The following is a 14431-nucleotide window of genomic DNA, read 5'->3' on the forward strand; positions in this document are numbered from 1 at the left end:
AAGTACATGTAAAAGGAAACTAAATGATTAAAACACTCATACATACAAACTTACAGGAATAATATACATTTCTGGCCATAAACGCACCTAAATATTACACACTGGATCTCCAAGTCTGACTTTAGCTGCTCCGCCCAGAGCCTTACTATTTTTTTCTTTTACTCTGCCTCAAAGAAAACGTTCGAAACACTACCTGCTCATTGGTTAAAGAGCCACATTTATTTCCCTCAGGAACCAGAAAAAAGTTTACCATCAACTTCAAAAGTAACACTTGAGTTCTGTTGAGAGAATGAATCTGAATTTGCTGTATTTTAGATGCAGTTTATTTGAAAGCACAAGTATTTTAAAGAGAAACTGTATTCTAAAGACATGAGCGTCTCGTGTCAAATCAGCTTCATTCACACTTGACCCAGTGTGACACAGAGAGCGCAGATCTTTCCCGACTCTCGGACCCTGATTCCTCTGGTTTATCTGGTGACTCCCACTTCATGAACTATCCCTCTGGACTCAAAAACAGACATGATCGTAGACGTTGGTGGGAGCTGACTCCTCATACATGTCTTCCTCGTCTCCTCCAACCTGCTCGTTTTGTTACTGTACTGCCATAGCAGATCCTTGACAGTCTCACGTAGAACTCAGTGATGCCACGCTGAATCTTGTCCCATTATCAACAAAAAAAAAACACAAAAAAACACCATACACACAACAAACGCTTGCAGATTTGTATCCCGTCTGAAGTGTACACGCTAAGCAACATTTTAGCTGTTTGGTGGAGTTACTGTGATCAACAACGACCACTTGTTGTCATGTTGTTGTTGTTGTTTTTGTTTTGGTTTCCTCTTCTTCTTCTTGAAAGCCCAATTGATTTTCTCTTTGTATTGACTGGACAATGTAATCTATTGGTGTTGATTAAAAATGCCCTGGTAGCTTGTGGATTTGCTAAAGTGGTCAGATAAATGTACTGTATAGCTGTACAAAGAGTGATAAAAAAAAGATGTTTTCAACCTTTTTTTTCTTCTGTGGGTACAGCAATGTTTTCTAAAAAAAAAAAAAAAGAAATCTCAAAGTGGTTTTAGCCCTTGCCTGTTTTAACTTATAATTTGGTGGTGGTCTGTATTACTTCTATTGTTATTTATATGATTTCAGTTGTTGCCTCTCCTGCACTGATGACAGACTGTAGCTCTGTGCAGGAGCTTGTACTGTAAACCTGTGTGAAGCTTTGTATTTTCCCCTCTGGTTTTTTGGACTCAGTGAAAGTGTGATGTTTACATGTACAGTTTTTCAGAATACTTTTCTTTCCTTTTTTGGCGTCTTATTCAGACTCTTTCTTTCTTTACCCCCCTAATATATGTACATTTGCCCAGATATTTTTAGTTTTGTTGTTGTTGTTTTTGTTGTTGTTACATTGCATCAAGTGCAGGCGTGACCTCTTTGACCCCCTGCGGTCACACGGTCACGGAGTGTGCCGTGACAACTGGTTGTGGTCGGCTCTTTGTTGTGATTGCTTCCAGCATTTTAATCTTAAGAAAAACGGGAGCGTCGCAGCTTCTCAAAGTGGACCAGAAACGATTTATTAAGGATCAAGACGACTTTAATCAGCTGTTTTAAAATACTATTGTGGCCTAAATGGAGAGCGGTGCGGTGTAGGTACATTTATTATGCTACATGAAGTGCTCATAATCTTTTAATATCCCAGCCTTGTTGTCGGGATAGACTCCTTGTCCTTAACCTGACAGGTATCCTGAAAGGTACACTTTGACCTGTTGTAATATCTCCTTGGTAACATTAAAGCCATTCCCCTCTCCTGGCCTTTTAGGGGGAACCATAAACCTCAGGAAATACTGAATCTCCAAGTTTAGTTTTTATCCAGTGATTTCTTCTGAAATGAGATTTAAATCTCTAAGGAAAAACCATTAACATTTATATGAGATGTCTATTGTTTTGTACATTTATCATTGTGATTTTAAAGTGGAGCTTTTTCCAGTACCTGTGTGACTTAATATTTTGTTGTTTTCTTTTTCTTTTTGGGAGTGTTTATAGGTATGGATATTTATTATTATGATTATTATTATGATTATTATTATTATTATGATTATTATATGTGAAACTACAAAAAGACAAAAGAAAAAGGTTGAACCTGTTTTCATTTGTATGTTTCATGCAAAACAGTCGAGGTGAGATTGTCTCTGCCTCCTACATATCATTGAGGGACTTGTGTTTGTTTGGAAATAGCGCTTTCTCAGTGTCGCATCAACGCTATGACAAAAAACTTAAAAAAAAACAAAAATCCACACACACACCAGTGGTTTACCAACAGCAGAGTAACACAGCTCTCCTCTTCTCCTGAGATGTCAGTAAACGAATAAAAACAGTGCGATGAGCTATCAAACTCACACCTGCTTTGTGCTTTCTTCTTCTATTTTCTGTTTTGCTGTAACATTACTGTCAGGTGGTTTCCATACGTGTTTACTGTGTCACCACAAGAGGGCAGCAGAGATACAGAAAACAGAAAAAAACAATGTCCTCCTTTGAGGTGAGGTGAGGTGCAGGGGACAGAAGCTGCACACACATATGGACATGCAACACACACACACTGGTTTCCATGACTTCAGAGGACATTGCATTGACTTACATTCATTTCCTGGAGACATACTCTAAACTTAACTATATTCACTACAGGCCTAATCCTAATCCTTACCCTGAACGAACTAACTAACTAACTAACTCACTCACTCAAACCCTGTCTGGCACCTGTGCTCTAATAGAAAATAAGTTTAAAGAGGGAACTTAAACTCACATCCTAATTCATCCTGACACTCAAACACCTGCTCTCTCTGTTACAAAGAAGCTTGTGTCGTCTTAATCTGCACTCACTGCCTCTTCTTCTCCTCATGGAGACACATTGATATAATAAAATGATCTTAAACTATGTTATAAAACCACCTTTAGTTTCACTCCCGCTGAATCTAAATCTGTTTTTCCTTTTCCTTTTCTTTTAAAAAAATCTGATGAAATGAAAAGAAACAAACAAACACCTGTGACCTGTTTGCGATTAGTCACACTGGGACTTTGGCAGAGGGAAATTCTCAGTTCCACGTGGAGCTCACGCTTTCTGCTTGTGCTACTGATCAAATATAGACCTTAAAAAATCCAGGTCAACACTTGACCTCCTGAAAGCAGCATGAGACACTTTTATCTGGTGTCCTGCATCCTGTCCGTGGAATAGTTTCTAATTCAGCATTATTCAAACATGTTTTTGTTGGTTTGTCCTTGTTGCCTGTTGCTGCTTTTTGGGGATCCATCCTTTATCGTGTTGTACAAACTCTGCACAGATACACCCCGTGTGACCTCTGCATTGATTTAAAAAGGGGGGATCTGTATGATTGGATGCTCGGGGGGGGGGGGGAATTTGGCCTGGGATCACGGGACATTTTTAGACCTGAGAGCCTCCGTGATACGATGCCAGGAATAGGTCGTTGGAGGACATGTAGGACAGGTTGGACAGGTGGTTATGAGAGGCCTGAAGGTTTGAAAAGTTTGAGTCATGAATTTGGTCTTTTAATATATGCGTGACCCTGATAAACGAGGGTTTGACTCTTGTCCCACTGACTTCTTCATCAGGAACGGAACTGAGACAGAAGCAGACTTTGTTCAGGTTATTCTTAGCGTGTGTGCACATTGCAAAACCTTTTTCTACATGCCATTTCATGGAAAAGTTTATTCAAGGGACCAGGAAGTTTATAGTACACGTATACAATATCTACGTAGAAGCTCTTTAACCAAAAATTATATTTTTAATGCTCAAATATAAATACAAAAACCCCAGAAAAAAACAGTCAAGCACATTATTATTTCTTGATTACGATGTCAAATTATAGTTTTCGTGCTTGAATGTTATTAACTTCTGACTTAGAGCCGACTCAATTTTTGGTATAAAAAGGTTTCATTTTGTTATTTGCCAAATATATAATATAACATCATGTTATATGATGTTATATTATATCATATAGACACCACACAAATGAACTCTCCTAAAAAATACAATATTTCTAGAGCACTTTTAAAAACCACCCAGACAGATTTCAAGGCACCGCAACATTAAAGTTATAAAACATCAAATCTATTGATTGAAAATAGAAGTAAACAGTTGATGTATTATTGCCATTTTCTCTGACCTTAGACCACTCAACAACAGAAATGCAATCTGAAGAAAACAGATGGTAGAGATTTTAGTCTGGGTTTAAAATTGAAAAAAAAATAATGCTGTTTTCTTTTCATTATTTGTTTTTTTGGACAGGAGGTGAGAAAAAAACATCTGCAGTGGGAAGCATTCGTAGAACAGCATGACTGACTTTTCAGGGGAACTCTGCATTCATTCATTCATTCATTCATTAATTGGCCATTTTCTTTCATTTTGAAAGATGATGTAAAGTACAGAACTTAAACTTCAACATGTGTGTGAGGCCGAGCATGTGTTGCAGTAGATCAGCCTGATTGAACTTGAGTAAAACATTCATACTCTTTGTTATTTATGGTTTGTATGTTAAACATTAGATGACTTGTGTATACTGGATTTTTATACACATAATTGAATTTATTTAATTAATTGATTTGCATGTTTCACAGGAGTGTTAGGAGCTTTGTTTCTTTGACTGTCACAACAATCTCTTCTCTTGTGACATTTTTCAAAGAATATGATAAAAAATAAATTGACCTACTTTAGTTTTACGTGATTAAATTGTCTGAGCTATTTAGGGATGCAACATGTGTTACTTCCAGAGCTGTCTTCACCTTTTTAATTCATGTGACTATTTTTTGCCCAGAGACTGATGAGTCAATGATGAGGCGAGGTATTATGTTATGTATCTGTATTAACACCTGAATGAATCATTGCTAATCCCATCAAAGCTAAAGAGATTAGGACGCGCTTTGTCAGTGTGTTCCGTTATATAACAGTGAAACAGCAGCTCTTTACACGAAACACAAACCAGATAACAGTGCTGTAATCTAACAAAGTACAAATACTTTGTTACTGAACATAAGTACAAAATTCATGTATCTGTACTTTACTTTGTTATTTATATTTCTAGCAACTTTTACATTTCCTCTAACTATCTTTGTATTTGTATTTGGTAGTAACTACTCTTGCCAGATAATATCATAGAGCTGATATAAGTCATAATAAGACTGTGCACATGTTATCACAACAGATGAAAGACAATGGAAATACAGACTGCAAGCATTTTTTTTTATTTGTGTCAATATATATAAGAGGAATACATGAGAAAAAAACACTTTTTTACACACTTGAGTTATTTGGTCGTAACGAAACATAAACATACTATTTAAACTTGATTTAATAAAGTTAAAAAAGAAATAATGTGGATGTGATGGCAAGATGAGGGTGAAAGAGGCGGGACAAGGAAAAAGGGACTCTAGGAGGACGTCGGTGGAGGGGACATTGGTGGAGGAGACGTTGTTGGAGGAGACGTCGGCGGCGGGGACGTCGGTGGAGGAGACGTTGGTTCCAATATCCCGTTATCACTGGATTCACTGACTTGTCTCTGCAAAACCATTTCCCGGGCGACGCACGTCACCTGACCATTGGCCACTGTGTAGGTTTTGTTCCTGCAGCACAGAGAGGAATAAGAAATATTATTAATACTGAAAATAAAAGAAGAAAAGAAAGGAGACACTGGTCCACGTCACGTCACAACACTCACTCGGGCTGATTGTGTTTCCCGAAGAAAAAAGAAGTCCACCAGTGACCGGAGTCTTGCCGTGGAAGTCCTGAAGAAAAACACATTTTGTAGATTATTTTTTTGTGCATTGTGGTTTCACTTTTCCCCACATTTTTATTATACTCTCAAATGAAGCGTCTTCCTGTGAACATACCTGGGTGATGTGGAATGACCTCTCCCATGTGATCAGAACTACCACACGAGCTGTTGCTGGAGTTGGACCCGAGCCGCCCTGGAACAAATACACAGCAGATTAAGTATTAAATAAACATAGAATAAAGAATAAAAGACAGCGTAAACGCAAACAGGTCACATCTGACTCACGTCTGTAATAATCGTGCGTGGCGATGAGGGAACCACTTGATGGTATCGCTGCCATTTTCTCCGAACTTTGACCTGCTTGACGGTAGAAATCTGAGAGGAGGAAAACAGATGGTTCAGGTTTTAGTCTGGACATTTAGTCTGGGTTCTTTAGGAACAGGAGGTGAGAAAAGAACACCTGCATTGGCAGCATTCACAGAACAGCATATCTGACTTTTCAGGGAAACTCTGGCCCCCTGTGCTAAATTCCCTCAGTGCAGGCCAGGAAAGCAGCTGCTTTAGAGAATCTCGTTTCCCATGACTCAAATAACACATGTGAAAGGGAGCGTGTCCGTATGCACGGCTCCAGGCCTGTGCTCGAGCTGCCTGCGTGACTGCAGCAGCCAATGGCTGAAGAGTGAGTGTTCCTGCAAAGGCTTGCTTTGGCTCAAGATGCTGCAAGTGCTCTCCAGCATATTCCAGACTCTATTAAAACCCCAGATCCAAAGGAATAATATTTCGTTGTGCAGTCTTTTATATTCCACAACGTGTTTTTATTTTCCCAGCCTGGAGCCTGAGAAGCAGCTGGAGGCTGTGAAAGCTTAACCCGAGGAGAAGAGCAGATAGTTTTAGAGGATTAAAAAAAAAAAGCACCCCAAGAGCCAAAACAAACTAAATGTACAGACACAAAACTGATAAAAATGATAAAAACCTCATCAAGTGCATTATATCAACAACAACGGGCAATAGAACACCAAGGTTATTACAGTTAACTGAAATTAAAATAAAGACTAGAGTAAAAAAACATAACTAACTGAAGCTGCATTGTGTGTATACAAAACTAACGACTGCAGCTAAAATGTGCTTAGTTTTTGTCTTTGTAAATCAATTTCATACACAATCTTTTTGGGTTCTTATGAAGTGTATTTATTTCCTCTTTTTTATTTGAGACACAATACTTTTAGAATCTTGCACCTGGCCAATACTCCATATTACAACTAAAACTAAAAATCCAAAACTAATTTAACCTTGTATAATGCTCTCCTAAGTGCTTCGAGGTGGTACTTTACTATTTAAGTAGATGTTTTTATTATGTGTACATATTTTGTCTCCAGTTTTTGACAAGAGGAGCCAATACAAACCCCTGTGCAGTCACACTAACTGTAACAGTGACTGTGCAGGTAAAATGGCTTGAATCTTTGAAAGTAAACATTGTGTTGGGTGTGTGTGTGTGTGTGTGTGTGTGTGTGGATGATCCACACCTGAACCAGCTGGACTGGATTATTGACTGTTATCTAAAGTTGACGTTCAGACATGTGTTTGATTGTGAGTGACTTACCTTTTAGATGAGGCTGGTGTTTTTAAGGCGCAGGTGGTGTCACGTATAAAAAGAAGAAGTGTTGCTTCAGGGGCTCATCAGTGGGTGAAGTCTTTTCCTGTGGACTTCTCTCTGTCTTTCGCTGTTTCTTTTTCTGCTGGCTCAGTGGCGTGCGTGCAGCATCTTATATAGTATTTTGGGATCCCTGCGCGTGCTCCGGTGTCGCGTGGGGCGGGGACTGTGGCTTGGCTTGGCGAGCGATCTCAGGTCGAGGACACGGAACGTGTTGTGCTGTTACGTGAACGTGAAACAGACGGGAAAAGAACATTTTGTTGTTGACGCCTAGAATAGATAGCTTTTCAAAAAACTACCCTTCTGAGGCGCGAGCACGTGCACGGGAGTAACTCACACACTGTTTACACGCGTGCATACGCGCTAACAGGCGTTTCGAAATGTCGGATTCTTCGTGACCGACATTTTACAGCATGTTCACCTCTCACCCATATTCTCACCCCCTCCACCCCTCATATGTGGGGGTGTAGTGTCACAGTTAGCCACTGTACTTCCACACTGTTTAGATCAGAGCTCATTGGGAAAAGAACGTAGAATAACTGTGTTTCTTTGCTGTATTTACACAGTAGGAACAACAACAACAACGACAAGAAGCTGCTGCTATTGTGCCTCTTTGTTCTCGTGAAATTCTGCGCTGAATGTGTGACGTCACTGAGGCTACGAGAAGCGGATGCAGCGTCGTTTAAAATCAAACTTTTGTTAGTAACAGCATAATATTTTGTATCGTCTGTAGAAATAATTAGCAGCGATATTGTATTAATATTGATAAAAATCTACGATTACTAAAGCATCGCAAGTGTCCCTGGTGGTCTAGTGGTTAGGATTCGGCGCTCTCACCGCCGCGGCCCGGGTTCGATTCCCGGTCAGGGAACGTACGTTTTTCCTGCTTCCTCTCAAGTTTGTTTCAACCAAGTGATACGTTGAACAATGTTGCTTTTGACATTGGTACATTTTTTTCCCGTTAAACATTTGAAACATTTCACTGGTCCTAGCGCCAGCTAACGGCTAAAACACCAAAAATGGCTGCCACTGACAGTGGTTATAAACACACTGACAAAATGAAGAGATAAACAAGCAAACAAACTAGAAAAATCGTATTTATTTACGTGACTAAAATCACGAAAAAATGAGAATGGAAATGACATAAGTTAGAGATAAATGAGAAATAAATAAATTACAAATGTCATAGTTTCTCTAGTTCAATTCATAATTCCTGTATTAAATGACAGTGAGAAATACCGGTAGACAAGGACATTGTTAGCTTTACAAGGTATGAAAAAGTAATTAGTTGTAGTGTAGAGTCTCATGTGCTGTGGCGTGAGGATCCTCTTTCAAACCCAGACGTGTCTCCACCGCCCGTCACCTTATCCTGTGTGATTCACACATCAAACCAGTGGCCACTGTTACACAGAGTAGTGAGCAAGTAGTGTGTACTTGGTTGTCAAGATGAACTCACCTTCACGTTGCCAACCATTTCCTCAAAGCTCTTGAAAGTAGACGAGTGTCTGCAGAGAAATGAAAAAAAAAAAAAGAATGAATTCACCAGATAAATGACCACATGTGACTTCAGTGAAACATTTACACAAATAACAGCAGAGAGAGACACAGTCATGGGGGGTTTGTTTACCTCATGGTCGGGACACTCATAGTGTGGCTCAGAGTGCTGGGTAAAAGAGAGGAATGTAGAGAAGAAAAACACACACACGCAAAACAACAACTGTTTCATTACTTAATAATACTGAGATGTTCATCAGAGTCCTTAAGTCATATCTGGTCCCGTGTGAAGTGCTTTCAGAGGCGATCTGGACGTAGTTTAGCACTGAGTCATTTGTTTTGTTTGTTACATGTATGAAATATTTGTATTTATGTACATTAAGTAACTACATTGTACAACTGTGTAAAGCTACAAGTAGACCGTACATTTGTAAATGACGTACTTTGTAGATAGGTAGGTAGGTAGATACATAGATTCTCTTACCGTGCTGGGCTGGGCAGAGGCAGAGCACTGAAGTGATCGCAGCATGTAGATAAAATCAGACACACACAGATAACATCACACTAGCGTCTGCTCTGTTTCCACGTGGATGAGAACAACAACAACAGATGTAGCAGCTGATGTGCAGATGCACTGGCATGATTGGATTAAGGATGCTACGTGATTAAGGCAAAGAGGCCTTTGAACTTAACATGTTACTGGAGTATCACTTTGGGTCAATATTTGAGCATCATTAAAAAATTATTTGTTTACCAATTCAAAATCATATTAGGTCCATAGTTTTCAAACTATGGCGGTGGTGGTACGCAAGCTTCCTCTGGTGGCACTTGGAGGAAAATCAGAAATACTGTTCTACTGCATATACCAGGGTATGTGATCAGAGTGGAATTGAGGAGGAATTTTGACACTGAGTGTGTAGAAAATCAAACAAATAACAAAAAGATAATACTAAATTAAATAATAATCTATAAACCTTATCTTTCGCTGCATCTTAATCTAATTTCACTATAGCAGTGTGTGAAATATATGTGAGGAAGAGGAGGGGGATGAGAGAGCAAATGATCTTATTGGGAATAAATCTAAAGTCCACTGTATTTTAATGTTGGTGATAATGGTGTTATATCAAGATCTTAATATTTTTTTCAGGTACTTGGTATAAAATCTTTGAGAACTACTGTTTTACGTATTACAGATATGGCTGTAAAGTACGCCAGTTTGCCGCCTTTCAAAAGTGAGTCCCTACATAGAAACACTGTGTTTGTTGCGATACTTTATGCTGTTTTGCTGTTGTCTGTGTCCCCGTGAATACAATAACAACACACACTCGTATCCACCAAAGGCACTACACGTGTGTCAGATAATCTGATTAGATTCCTGTTGCACACATTTGCATATTAACGAGGGAGTGCTGGTTTCCCTGAAACAGCTTCCAACTCCTTTACACATCAAGCTTATAACAAATTAAAATTGATATCGGATATGAAGTAGATGTTGGTACCAAACCTTTTTGCTTATCTATAAATTGATCAGATTCATTTGGAGAAAACGAATATTCTTGTGCACACATTAACTATGCAAAGCAGAAATGTGATGCTTCTTGTGAAGTAGATGATCAGATTAAAGTTGGTGTGCCTTGCTGCCTACATTTGCATATTTCTGAGATTAACTGTTTTTTGTGGCTCTTAACAGATCCCCGCTCTAAAGGCAACATAAAAAAGGAAATGTAGTGTTCTTGTTTTGCATTTGAACATGAGGAGGGAGGATTTTATGTAGATCAGGGGTTACCTCATATCTGCTAATCTCCTGGCGATGACCACACCCATGTTGGACAGCGCAGAAGATGTCACCTGGCCAGCATGAGAGAGACCGTCCCGTGTTCTTACATACCTGATTAAGTAAAAAAGAACATGTTAAAGCCAGGATCTCAGTCACAATACTGTCAACTCACACAGGTACGAAACAGTTCTCACCAAGCTCATATACGTCAGTGGCTCCACGTTAGTCCTGTTAATTCTACTGCTCCTTGTACTTAGTCAGGCTGTAAAGCTATTAACAGGGTACCGATCCCATATGACCTGGAAAATCCCATCACTTGTTTCTTAGAATAGATCCTTTCTTTAGCACACAAGCACAAAAGGTTGGAAAACCCCTGCACTAAAAAAAAAAATAAATAAAAAGTACGGCTGCAACTAGCAATTATTTTTTATAATCGATTGAAAAAAATTACAAAATGTTGATCGGTGTTTCTCCAAACCTCAAAATCACGACATTCTGAAATTAAATTATTCACTTTCAATGATTTATTTGTGATATGGAAACCGGAAAATAGAAGCTGAAAAGTCAGTAAACTATCTGATTAATCGATTCTCACAATAGTTGATGGTTAATTTAGTGATCAAATAATAAGTGACACTCACACATTGGAGTGACGCACATCCTCCAAAGTGGCTGAGGCTGTGAGAAACCTGAAAAAAAGAAACAAGCGTGTCGCAGTGAGCAGAGCATTACCACGGCTTAAGAGAGGGAGCAGTCATTATTAGAGTGCTTTTCTTGGTTATGTTACCATGTCACACTGAGACAATGTGTGCCGAACGTTGTGCTAGTGTAGGAGTTAAATGTCTTACTTCAGGTAGGATCGAGTGGATGGGTTGTATTTAAGCATCAGGCAGCGATACTGCTGTGTTTACGTGTGTTTACGTGGATACGAGTGCACTCACGGAGCCGAGGTCTGGACTTCATGCCAGCCTTTGGACAGGTTCTGTTTGACGTTGCTCAGAGGACTCATACCCAGCTGTCTCCGGATGTCTGCTGCTGATTTTTCTTTGTCCACAAGCACCTGCCGCAAGGTCTGAATTTCATCCTCCGTCTGTGTGAGCGGAGAAATATGAGACTTTAATCAGAGGAGGGACAACAACAATAATAATAACAAGACACTATAATGAATAATTCCCAAAAGAATTACCTTTGCCAGTTCAAACTGTAGACTGTCTACGTCATAATCTGTTAGTTCCGAGGGTGAATACCCATTGGTGGAGGTTTCTGTGATCCTTGTTGAAAAGTTCATGGATGGTGCAGCTGCACCAAAGCCTTGGAAAAATGAGAGAAATAAAAAAAAAGACTTTACTTAACACACATGTAACCAGTATGATAACCAGATGAATTATACTGTATATACCAGACGAATAGAGTAGTTGTAAGTGAGTGTTTTAACTCCTTTGCATCCTCCTGTGGGCATGAGTACAGTCACCAGCCACTTTATTAGGTACGCCTGTTCAACTATTTAAATCTAAATCTCTCTATCTACTCATGACATGAAGTTTAAACCAAGCATCAGAATAAGGAAGAAAAGTTTGAACATGGCATGGTTGTTGGTGCCAGACAGGCTGGTCTCAGTGTATCAGAAACTGTTGATCTACTAGAATTTATTTATCGTGCACAACCATCTCTTGGGTTTAGAGAGAATGGCCCAAAACAGAGCAAATATCCAGTCAGCAGTAGTTCTCTCTGCAAAAACATGAACAATTGATGGTCAGAGTAAAATGGTTTCAAATGATATTAACTCGAAAAGAACCACTTGGTTACACAAAAATTCTGTCTGAATGAAGAAAACCTTGTATCTTGACACAGATGGGGTACAGCTAAAGGTCAAACCTGACACTAAGCACTGGACAATATAAACATTTCCCACCACGATTGTCCTGACCAGAATAATTGTGATTCACGATATTATTGTGATGACTGAAAAAAAGAAGGTTTCTACACATATTTTTTCCAGACACATCACAGATAGGACATTGTGGCACATGACAAAAATAAAAATATGATTATGACTATCACGATAATAGAAATTCACCACAATTAACTTACAGCTTATTGTAAGTGGTTTTTAATCACGACGAGCGATAATGTCCTCTATTGTTCCATTACTACCTGACACTTTGACAGGTGCTCTGTGTGCCTAATAAAGTGGCTGGTGTATAAACACATTATGAACAACAATATGATAGAAACATGTATACAATACTGTATATTCATCTGTTAGCACTGACCTTAAATCTGCTTCCTCAAAACAAAAAACAAATCACAATACTGTTACTCGTGGCCCTAACTATCGCCATAGAAAACAATACTGCTGAAGTGGAAAAACAGGAAACATGCTACCAAATCACAATGGTTAGATCTACTAAATACAAATAAAATAAATGTAACAGCGATCAGTTGCACACACAAAAAAGTACTTGAATAATTCAGAAAAATATACTTCTATACCATTGTTGATGAGTTAAAAGTTGTGCACATGAGCCAATAAACAAATAATGTCTTTATTGTCCTCGTCAGTACTAATGTTTTACTTCAGTTTTACACTGAATTATATACTAACTATACATGTGATACAGGAGAAGTCAAAGTTAAACACTAATAATAAATACAGTTTATAATTCTTATAGACATGGAGCTGTCCGCGGTGCTGAACGTCACTAGCAGACTTTCAGCTAACGTGTTGCACACTGAGTTAGCGTTAGCTACAGCAGGTTTAAGCTAACCACAGTAAAACTTTACGGTTCCACACAGACAAACGTGAGGTGACGGTGTTACCTTGTCGCTTCATCGCTGCCGCTCTGGAGGGTTTATACCGTGTGTATCTCCATACACTCAGCTGTACTCAGCTGAGTAAAGAGGCACACACACACACACACACACACAGGATCACAGAGGCGATTATTGGAACTCATGTTTACACGTACACACACACGCGCAGCTAGCACAGCTAGCACTGTTAGCTTTCCTTGTTGGGACACTTCACTCTTCATGATGGTGGACTGCTTCACTAAAACTTTAACTAGTTCATGATTAACCTAAACCCTAACCTAACAGATTTCCACTAACCATAACCAGGAAACACAGGCACGTTTTAACCAGGGGCGTTTTAAGAGAAATCAGGTATGGAGTTCATTTTTGTGTCTTTAATGTTTTTCTAATTTAACTGGTGGAAATTAAGCTTAAATCTGCTCAAGTCAAATTCAACACAACACGATTGTGACAGTTCCCCAAATGTGCTTGATCCTCAGGCTACAGAAGCAGATACAACTGCTCATTGTTCACTCTGAACTGAACATGGAACCTCCATCATCCAGAAGAAGCTCCTGGATCAGCTGTTGGAGAAAATGCAGGAGGCATGGCAAGTTCTTTCTTTCTTTCTTTCTTTCTTTTCTTTCTTACTGTCCACACATTTGAATGTGTTGATGTTAAAGAGATATAGATGGAAATGTGCTGCTGATCCATTGTCTTTGTTTAGATAATTTTTCTAAATCTATAGTGTCAATTAATTCAGTGAGGCTGCTCGTCTCTGCAGCGCACATGTTTTGGTTGCTTAGTAACAATGGACATGACAGGAGGGAGACTCTCACTGATGCAGAGGCCTCAAACCCGCGGCCCACAGACCACATGAGGCCGTCCAATCAATTTCATTTGGCCTGCCATGTCAAGTTATTTCTTTGTGGCTTT

At 39.1% G+C, this 14431-nt stretch overlaps 2 protein-coding genes and 1 non-coding gene across 3 annotated transcripts; 1 reads left to right on the forward strand and 2 right to left on the reverse strand.

The window, feature by feature from the left end:
- Positions 1–5234: 5234 nt before the first annotated feature.
- Positions 5235–7538, reverse strand: LOC131468643 (pancreatic progenitor cell differentiation and proliferation factor A-like). The gene is made up of 5 exons (XM_058643133.1): positions 7381–7538; positions 6066–6155; positions 5896–5973; positions 5724–5790; positions 5235–5628 (listed from the first exon to the last, which is right to left on the reverse strand). Exons 2-5 carry the CDS (start codon positions 6118–6120, stop codon positions 5436–5438), a joined length of 393 nt encoding a protein of 130 aa, XP_058499116.1. The 5' UTR covers positions 6121–6155; positions 7381–7538; the 3' UTR covers positions 5235–5435.
- A 692-nt stretch (positions 7539–8230) lies between these two features.
- trnae-cuc (transfer RNA glutamic acid (anticodon CUC)) lies at positions 8231–8302 on the forward strand. The gene has a single exon. It is a non-coding gene; the product is annotated as a tRNA-Glu (tRNA).
- Positions 8303–8549: 247 nt separating this feature from the next.
- LOC131468713 (tumor protein D54-like) lies at positions 8550–13647 on the reverse strand. The gene is made up of 9 exons (XM_058643238.1): positions 13523–13647; positions 11889–12013; positions 11644–11792; positions 11344–11391; positions 10712–10813; positions 9410–9436; positions 9059–9094; positions 8888–8936; positions 8550–8800 (listed from the first exon to the last, which is right to left on the reverse strand). The coding sequence occupies exons 1-9, from the start codon at positions 13533–13535 to the stop codon at positions 8735–8737; spliced, it is 615 nt and encodes a 204-aa protein (XP_058499221.1). The 5' UTR covers positions 13536–13647; the 3' UTR covers positions 8550–8734.
- Positions 13648–14431: the final 784 nt, after the last annotated feature.

The sequence above is a fragment of the Solea solea genome, chromosome 11 (genome assembly GCF_958295425.1).
Source record: "Solea solea chromosome 11, fSolSol10.1, whole genome shotgun sequence".
NCBI lineage: Eukaryota > Metazoa > Chordata > Actinopteri > Pleuronectiformes > Soleidae > Solea > Solea solea.

Excerpts from the sequence above, each read along its gene's own strand:
- LOC131468643 (XM_058643133.1), bottom strand. The coding sequence starts at position 6,120 with ATGGCAGCGATACCATCAAGTGGTTCCCTCATCGCCACGCACGATTAT. Across the intron at positions 5,974-6,065 it reads CACGCACGATTATTACAGAC|GGCGGCTCGGGTCCAACTCC; the intron begins GTGAGTCAGATG and ends TATTTGTTCCAG. Across the intron at positions 5,629-5,723 it reads GGGAAACACAATCAGCCCGA|GAACAAAACCTACACAGTGG; the intron begins GTGAGTGTTGTG and ends TCTGTGCTGCAG.
- LOC131468713 (XM_058643238.1), bottom strand. Across the intron at positions 11,392-11,643 it reads GAAGTCCAGACCTCGGCTCC|GTTTCTCACAGCCTCAGCCA; the intron begins GTGAGTGCACTC and ends TCTTTTTTTCAG. Across the intron at positions 8,937-9,058 it reads ATGAGTGTCCCGACCATGAG|ACACTCGTCTACTTTCAAGA; the intron begins GTAAACAAACCC and ends ATTTCTCTGCAG.